At 36.9% G+C, this 9379-nt stretch overlaps 1 protein-coding gene across 1 annotated transcript; it reads left to right on the plus strand.

Moving 5' to 3' along the window:
* Positions 1-1636: 1636 nt before the first annotated feature.
* Positions 1637-7824, plus strand: LOC117632073 (ATP-dependent 6-phosphofructokinase 5, chloroplastic). The gene is made up of 13 exons (XM_034365452.1): positions 1637-2253; positions 2347-2437; positions 2788-2861; positions 3760-3871; positions 4198-4293; positions 4462-4563; positions 4663-4737; positions 5095-5235; positions 5397-5513; positions 5603-5707; positions 5907-5987; positions 7000-7128; positions 7261-7824. The coding sequence occupies exons 1-13, from the start codon at positions 1949-1951 to the stop codon at positions 7426-7428; spliced, it is 1596 nt and encodes a 531-aa protein (XP_034221343.1). The 5' UTR covers positions 1637-1948; the 3' UTR covers positions 7429-7824.
* Positions 7825-9379: the final 1555 nt, after the last annotated feature.

Consider the following 9379-nt stretch of genomic DNA (forward strand, 5'->3'; position numbering starts at 1 on the left):
ACTCGGGCATGCAATGCCAAAGTACAAATAATTTTTACGGCTTGATATAATTTTTTAACTAATAAACCTCATTATACCTGTGTGTGTAAGTTTCTCTCCTTCCCTTCTTAACTATGGCTAAAATCAAAGCATTAGTTAATTTGGTTTTTAAATTTTCATGTACAATGCAAATGAATACAGTTAGTTTGGGGTCAAAAATCCGGCCTGATGTTTGTAACTTTCTTATGACCATTCAAATGGTTGCCTTAAAGCATCTCCAACCTATATGTCAAATTGCCACGTGAATATGAAATGGCAAAAATTGTAGGTTGAACTTGCTCTAACTGAGTAGTCAAATCCTACATGGATTTGAATGCTGGAAGAAATATGTAAAAAAATAACATATCAAAAAGCTTAATGTCAAATATTTTTTTAGTTATAGACCCCACTACCATTTACTCTCTTTTAAAACTTTATGCAACATATGAGTCCCATTTGCTTTTAAAAATATAATAACATAATATGATATTTGGCATTTCAGGTGGAGTTAAATTTTTTCCAAAATGTCGAATTGCTACATAAGCGCGTCAAATTTAAATTTAACATTTTGCATTTGATATCTTCCTTGAAGATGCTATTTTAGAGTTCGAATGTCGCATATTAGTATGCATTATCAGCGGTATAATAAGTGCACACTATCCCATTTTTTACTAGCTTCTACTTCAATAATGTGTTTTGACATGAGATGAGTTTTAAAATCTACCTCTATTATACCCACTAATTTTTGGTCTAATGTTACTTCTCTTTTAAAATAAAAAATCAACCTCTAAGAGCGTCCACAATGGGAGGGTGTATAAGGGGGTGTATATTAAATATACACTCATTGTCACCAGAATCATCTTCAATGGAAAGATGTAAAGGGTTGTAAACATACATCACCAACATGGAGATGTAAAATAAAATGCACATTTGCATCTATTTTTACATCTTTTGCAGGCAGGACCCACCTGAGAAAAGAGAGAAAAAATTATACATCTTAGATTTATATCGTTTCCCATTGGAGCAAAAAACTTATTTACAACCCCCGGAGGTGTAAAGGGAATGTAAAAGTGGCTTTACACTCCCGAAAATACACCATCCCATTGTGGATGCTCTTAGAGCATCCACAGTGGGGGTGTATGTTAAATATACACCCCTTGTCACCGGAACCATCTCCAATGGGGAGATGTAAAGGGTTGTAAACATACATCATCACTATGGAGATGTAAAATAAAATGCACATTTGCATCTATTTTTACATTTTTTACAGGCGGGACCCACCCAAGAAAAGAGAAGAAAAATTATACATCTTAGATTTACGTCGTTTCTCATTGAAGCAAAAAACGTATTTACACCCTCGGAGGTGTAAAAAGAATATAAAAATTACTTTACACTCCAAAAAATACACCTCCTACTGTGGATGCTCTAACACCGTGTAATAAGTGAAAACAGTTAAACAATAGCTAGACTTAAAACATGCAAGTATGGACTCCACTAAAAATATGGGAGAAATTTAAAAATTTTATTAAATAATAATAGGAATAACAACCTAATCACAAAGCTAAAATTGCTTATAATACCACATCAAATCAAACCCAGGATATTTTATTTTAGTCCAAAAGCAAAAAAACAAAACAAAAAGCCGGCATTTTGCAAACGTTGAAAAGGGCAAGGCGGACGGTAGGTAGGCAAAGAGAGAGCCAAAAAAAGAAGGCTTTCTCTCCGTTTCTCCATAACCAAGGCCCTACATTTGACAGCTTGGACCAAAGCTTTTCCTACTTCTCCCAAGCTTTTCCCAAGTCAGCTCGTACGGCATCCCTCCCTTCCCCATTACTTTATACTCTCTCTCTCTCTTTGCGTCTCTCTGCAACTCTTCCAAACACTTGCATTGATCGAAACGAAGCTCTCTGCGCCTCGAAATCTCTGTTTCATGGGCACTCTCTCGCATGCTGCGATCGCCCCCAGACTCGCCGCCCTCCACCACCACCGCGCTTCCCATGGACTTTCGCATCCGAGTTCGCCGTCTCTGAGGCTGCCTGCTTCCAATGGAGTTGCCAAGAAGAGCCGCGTCGTCTTCGCTCAGAGCAAGAGCCACAACCAGGACATCGATTTCAGCGATCCTGACTGGAAATCCAAGTTCCAGAGGGATTTCGAGAGGCGCTTCAACATCCCTCACATCACTGACGTATTCCCCGAATCTGTTCCCATTCCTTCCACCTTCTGCCTCAGGATGAGGTCACTTCTCTCTCTCACTCAGTTGCTTTCTTTGTTCTTTAGTTTTGAATTTTTAGTTCTGAGTGCCTGAAATTGCTTGAATTTATGTTGCAGGACTCCGGTGATAGAAGACTTTGCAGGGGGGTACCCATCGGATGAAGAATGGCATGGTTACATAAACAACAACGACCGCGTACTTCTCAAGGTATGTATAAGTATTACTCTACTATTATTCTTGTATGAATCTCTGTTTCTACAAAATTTCGTAATCTGAACTTGTTGAACCACTATTTAGTGTACCAGTCTTTGTGATAGTCTGTTTCAGTCAATGATTGATTGATGGGTTTACTAGTCTTGAGAAATGATGAGAAACTTTTTTTTTTGGGCCTTCGTTTCATTATGAGAGTACCCTTTTTTATTTTTGTTACTTATGTTGAACACAATTGAATTGAATTGTAATAATATGATGGTTTTTTTTGTTCCTTTCTGTTATGTGGTTCCCATCTGAGCAATGCTAAAGACTGTTGCTTTGTTGTTTTTTGTTCAATATTTCAGACTATATACTATTCGTCACCTACATCTGCTGGTGCTGAATGCATTGATCCTAACTGTACATGGGTGGAGCAATGGTAATTATTTCTCTATACTCTCTTATAGTTGCTTGTGGATTTCCTACGTGAGCTATTCAGTGGCAATAAGTTGATGGTTTCCAGTAAGGTTATGTTTTTGTTCCTTGGAGGTTTGCCAATCAGACATAGAAACAGATCTGTTTCTGTGAGTACTAGTGGGTGGTTTGGGGACTGCGTATGGGTTCTCTGCAAGACCATTTTGACAGGGGTTGGTTTTTTTTTTTTTTTGGGGGGGGGGGGTGGGGGGTGGGCGGTTGGTGGTGGTGGTGGTTGAGAGGTAATGGAGATATTTACTAGGATCAAACTTTCAGTAGAGAGTAATGCTGGAGGGTTAAGAGATAATGGATATATTTACTAGGATCGAGCAGTCAGTAGAGAGAGATTGTGGAAGACTTGTAGAGTGGAGTGGACTGTGGGAGTGAGAGAGAAGATAATGACTACCGATTAAAATGAATCGTTTGAACTTCAAAGTTTAGAGACATGAACTACTTCAAGGAGTGATCCATTGGAATGGCTGTTATCTCACTCATGTTGCCATGTGTCTTTAGAGGATTTTGAATCAATTGACGTTATTTTCTTCAACAACGCTTCAATCAACGAGTTAACTGAATGTAGTACTCTTCTTTTTCGACTTTCTTTTAGTGTTCATTAGGTGATAGTCATATCAATTTGCTATATATAATATTCAGCAGGGAGCACACATGTTTCTATGCTTTTCAAAATTTTCTACATTTGGGCTATGATAGGTCTTGAAAGAATTGCAAATTGAATGTAATCATATCATATTAACTCCTTATGGATCTCTTCTTAGGACATATTGTATTAACTCCTTATGCAATACTGGCTTTTCATTTGGATGACTGTGATTTCTGATGAATACGGTATTGAAAATTTCCAGGGTTCATCGTGCTGGGCCTCGAGAAAAAATTTATTTTAAACCGGAAGAAGTGAAAGCAGCAATTGTAACATGCGGAGGGCTATGCCCTGGTCTTAATGACGTCATCAGACAGGTCAGTTTTCATCAAACAGTAATTGTACATGTATTTTTCTTGTGGTTTTTATCAGCACTGGCCCTGAAGTACTATTTGATGAAATTGGTATATTTAATAATTCATATGATGTATTATAAATTGTAATTCTTAAAGTGCTGATAAAACATGTTTTCCGTTCCCACATTGAAATCAAACACGTGATATGGATGGCCCGGAAGTACTACTTAACCAGACACATGATTGGAGCTTAGCATCTTCCCTAATTGTTTTCCTTATAAGCTCTTTAAGTATTCATACTTAAAACGTATTGTATTTAACATACTTGAATCATATATGTTCTACAGATTGTCATTACACTTGAAATATATGGAGTAAAAAAGATTGTGGGGATTCCTTATGGTTACCGCGGATTTTCTGACAAAGAATTAGCTGAAATGCCAGTAAGTTTTTTTTTTTTCCTTGCAAGTAGACGTCTAGTATGAACCATTCAATCATCATATTCTCTTGCAGCATTGCTCTGCTTCTACGACAAATATATGTTTCCTCATCTACAACAAGAATACATTTATGTTGTAGACTAATGTGTTGAAACCGGATTTGATTATTAGCTATCAAGGAAAGTGGTTCAAAATGTTCATCTTTCTGGAGGAAGCTTGTTAGGAGTTTCACGTGGAGGTCCCAGTGTTAGTGAAATGGTGGACAGTTTGGAGGTGATTATCTGAAAAGCTTCTTTTGAGAAAATTGGTAATAGTGAACCATCATGATTCCTAGAAGGTTTTATGATATATGTATTTGCTTGTTGATATCAGGAAAGAGGAATCAATATGCTTTTTGTTTTGGGTGGAAATGGCACACATGCTGGAGCTGACGCAATACACAATGAGGTTGGTAAGCTTGAGGATCTGTACTGACCTGGTGCACCATGTCATATGTGGGATCTGGTATTTATTAATTAAATAATAATAATTTTCTAACATTGCGCTCGTAGGACCTGCATAAGATATTAGTTTGGGATAGTCTATCTGATCATTTACTTTGTTATTAAAACGTCTTAGCCAATGCTGGTAGAGGTTGGGAAAGATGTACCTGGAATATTAACATAAATTCTGTGGAGGGATTTTATTGGGTCCCAACTTGCGACAATCTTATAGTCTTTGTAAGTTTGAATGCTTGATTCTTTCGTTTGCCTTAATCTTCTTAAGTTCTAATTTATTTGTTTTGTTTTTCTATTTTTCTTATAGTGCCGTAAAAGACGGTTAAGAGTAGCTGTAGTTGGTGTGCCAAAAACCATAGACAACGATATTTTGCTAATGGACAAAACTTTTGGTTTTGATACGGCTGTTGAAGAAGCACAACGGGCAATAAGTTCAGCATATATTGAGGTAGAAATAAGTTATGATATGTATTGTTTCTTATGTTACTTATTCAATATCATTTTTACTGCTCATGCATGGATTTATGTTCATGTAAGGCTTCTGCTCAATTTTTTCCTGGCAGTGATGTCTACATGGTAAGCTGATCTTTCTTCTGAATCTTGTAATAGGCACATAGTGCTTACCATGGCGTTGGCATTGTGAAACTGATGGGTCGTAGCAGTGGATTCATAGCAATGCACGCATCCCTGTCTAGTGGACAAATTGACATATGTTTGATACCTGAGGTACTTAGACTGCACTGATGCTATTGATATATGCTATTTACATATTTTTCCAAACATACACTGATGCTAGTCATATATGTGCATCCAAGGTACCTTTTCAAATGCACGGTCCTCATGGTATTTTGCACCATCTGAAATACCTAATTCAAACAAAGGGATCAGCTGTGGTCTGTGTAGCAGAGGGAGCAGGGCAGGTGAGTCAGAGTCATAACTTCAAGTCTTGTTTTGGCTTGTAGGTGAATGTATATTTAACTGATAAGGATAATGATAATTTCTTCCCTTTGGATTCCATGTCTAAATCATGCAAACTAATTTTTCTATTATTTTTATGGTTGATGCTTTTCTTATCTATCAAGTGAAATTGCTGAGTGCTGTAGGCTTATTTTTATGCAGAATTTACTACAGAAAACCAATGCTACTGATGCATCTGGAAATGTTGTATTTGGGGATATTGGCGTACATATTCAGCAAGAGGTTGGTGATTTTGTTTTAAGGCTATGATGATTTCCGTTGCATATGAGAACTTCCAACTCAATTTTAGACTTGTACCATGCTGTCAGGCTTTTTCTTTTTCTCAGTAAGTGCTTGACAGATTATCGTGTGCGCAATGATTGAGTAAAGGTTTTATGCATTAAATAATTGAGAAGATTCCGTCATCGTTTGACGAGACAATAGTCAATGTGCCATTTTGCAGGACATTTGGATAGGGTTATACTATTTAGACCTAAATTTGCTTAAGACTCTCATCAAACAATGACGAAACTCTGCTTGTCGACTTGCCTTAATATTACAAACCATGTTCCACCACTATATTAGACAGGGTGTACAAATTCGCTTTCCTATTTTACTTTGTTTACTCCATCTTTCCCTATGTCTGGGAAAGGGAGCCATTTGTTCGATTCAAGTCTCATACCGTAGTCCTGTATCACTAGGGTTCTTTCAGCCATGTTGACAGCCCTGCCCATGTTCAATGGGGTTGAAGATGCAAATTGCTCTTTTGGATTTATTTGTACAATCCTTCAAAGCCGTGCATATATTTGTTGGAGTTGACTTGTTTTGGGCTTGACAATAAACATAGGCAGTGGTGAGGTGCGAACTACATTCAGATACTGTTAACAAAGTTCTGCAATAGAGATGCATGATGTTAATATGGAAGCTCATGAGCTTTATCAGTTTATATGCTTAAATCTCTTACTCTCGCAAGTCTCAACGTGCTTGGTCACCAACACACAACATGTTTATCTTACTCATGGTGGTGATCTTGAGTCACATTAGGACTTTTAATATGCTTGTGTACCAGCCAATAAACTCTTGTCTGCTTGAGTCTTGATCCTACTTTTGTTAGTCATAAAAATTAACAGTTTTTGTTTCTCTTCATATGAATTATCTGACATTCTGATAATTCAATTCCTCTGATTTAATTGTTCGGTTAATAATTTGGTTGAAACATTTGTGGTGTCTATAACCATCTACAATCATCTGCCAGACAAAAAAATATTTTAAAGAAGCTGGTGTTCCTGTTGATGTGAAGTATATAGACCCCACATACATGATCCGTGCATGTCGTGCAAATGCATCAGATGGAATTCTTTGTGCTGTGCTAGGACAAAATGCTGTGAGTCTCTCTTTCTCTCCAACACCCACACTTACACACACACACACACACACACAAACAAATAAGTACAAGACCTTATTTCTTTGGTATCTCCTCCGAACTACATTCAATATGCATGCATGGCTACAACAGGTTCATGGTGCATTCGCTGGGTATAGTGGAATCACAGTCGGCACATGCAACACTCATTATGTATACCTTCCAATTCCTGAGGTCATTTCCCATCCCAGGCTGATAGATCCTAACAGCCGAATGTGGCATCGTTGCTTGACTTCCACAGGCCAACCAGACTTTGTCTAATTATGTAGGCCTTATTAGCCTCAGTTTTGAGAAGTATAAGTTTCGAAGAGTAAGTTACAGGAAAAAGAAAAAAAAAACCAGCGTCAGAAGGAATCTGGTTTGCTCGGACATGCTGCCGAAGAAATAATACAAAAGGATGAAGACATCCCTCCACTAAATTTGTTTAGTGTATAGCATAACTGCTTCAGATCCTCTTAATTATTTTGAAGGTTAAACTGAGCCAAGCAATTGGTGCTTTGGTTTATAATATTTCTGTACATCATTTGTTGTATCCTAGAAATCTGAATGTGGTTACTGATAAGATGAACCAGAGCAACCACACTGGGTTCGTATATATAATCCAGTTTCAATACTTGGGATGTCTATGTTTACAAGTCTTCAAGTAGAGTTTTAGTAGCTACTTTCTCTAATCTTGTCTATTTCTAATAGTTTTCTGCTCATTCAATATCATGTTACATCTCTCTTCTTGGTTCACAGTACTAAGACTGGTGTTGATGGGATTTGCAAACAAAGATTCATTGAATATTATAAGTTACTTCTATGCTTCTGATATGGTCAAGAGAAAAATGTGCCTCAGCTGCTTTAGAAATGTGCAATTCAAACATTAGCTTATAGCTTGGTCCTACTTGGCTAATGATACCAAATCAATGTGCAATGACTTGTTTCAATCTGAGGATGAGATGAGCCCCTTCCTCTCTCTGCCTTTGCATAAAAGTTTTGCTCAAATGTGTCATTAACAGAGTTTGAACAGTTGATTTTGCAGAAATAGAAATAATTCTAGATTAAAAAACAAACATAAAAATTTGATATGACATTCATGGTGCAGAGTGCAAATTTTCTCTTTGTAAATTATTTAAATTTATGAAAAACTGTCAACAAGGTCTAGCTGAGTAGAAAAAGACATTGATTTACAGATCAAGTGATCTTAAGTTTGAAATTTCTATGACACTTTGATAATGTGTGTGTGTGAAAAATTCTCATCCCTTTGTAGTTTAGACTATTGCTTGTATTCAAAAAAAAAATTTATGAAAAACTACTTGTGCAAGAATCATAGCCCCAAACAACATGCACCCTTCAGCAGAAAACAGAAAACAAACCGAGGCACAATGGAAAATGAGAAACGTTTTTCTCTCTTGTACATCATCTTTTAAGCCCTCATGGGTGAAACTGTAACTTCAAGTAAGGGGGTTACTTTTACTTTGACATTAATTAATATTATTACCGTCCAGAGAAGGTATGGACAAGTGAAAGGGCTGTGATTCTTCTGAGCCTCTGACCAAACCTCACCTCCTCCCACTTCTTACAGTTTCCTTCACGCACTCTCACAAAAGTGTTTGCTCTCGGTTTTGCTCCATCTGCTCTCCCCCTGCTACATTAATTAAATTATATATATTCTTTCTTGGTATTGGTAACATCAATTTCTCGTCCAGTCAACTTTCATTTTCTCGGTCAAACGAAACTCAATTTCCCACTGCCAAACTTCTACAACTCCAGAGCATGTTCAGTGGTGTGGCCGACTGTCAGTGCCAGGCTTGCTAGAATTGCCTCTTCTTCAATAAATACTGTGTGTGTCATTTCTATGCCCATGTTTTCGGTGTTGTTTCTGATTATTGTGCTTGTGGAAAAAACGACTTTTAGCTCAACTTTAGAGTATTCAAGGTTTACATAATTACATTACAAAGAGTTAAAATAGAAGGATGAACCGATGCAAGGTTTTAAAACAAGTGAAACGTGAACACAGAAAAACATACATAGATCGAATATGAACTTGTATCGCTTTTAAAAAAGAAGTCAATCGAAAAACAAAATATTAACATGTCCCCGCAAATACGCAACGTAGCAATCGAATTTGTTCATTACTATACTTCTCAAAGATAACCCTTTAAAGATAACTTAAATATGAATACACTGTTGAAAATTAATATTTTTTTTTATATGAACAATATTGGAG

Source organism: Prunus dulcis, chromosome 6, assembly GCF_902201215.1.
Source record: "Prunus dulcis chromosome 6, ALMONDv2, whole genome shotgun sequence".
NCBI classification, from domain to species: domain Eukaryota; kingdom Viridiplantae; phylum Streptophyta; class Magnoliopsida; order Rosales; family Rosaceae; genus Prunus; species Prunus dulcis.

Bases quoted from the DNA above. Each gene is read 5' to 3' on its own strand.
- LOC117632073 (XM_034365452.1), top strand. From the start codon at position 1,949: ATGGGCACTCTCTCGCATGCTGCGATCGCCCCCAGACTCGCCGCCCTC. The intron at 4,294-4,461 runs GTAAGTTTTTTT...TTTGATTATTAG, and splicing joins AAGAATTAGCTGAAATGCCA to CTATCAAGGAAAGTGGTTCA. The intron at 5,236-5,396 runs GTAGAAATAAGT...ATCTTGTAATAG, and splicing joins TAAGTTCAGCATATATTGAG to GCACATAGTGCTTACCATGG.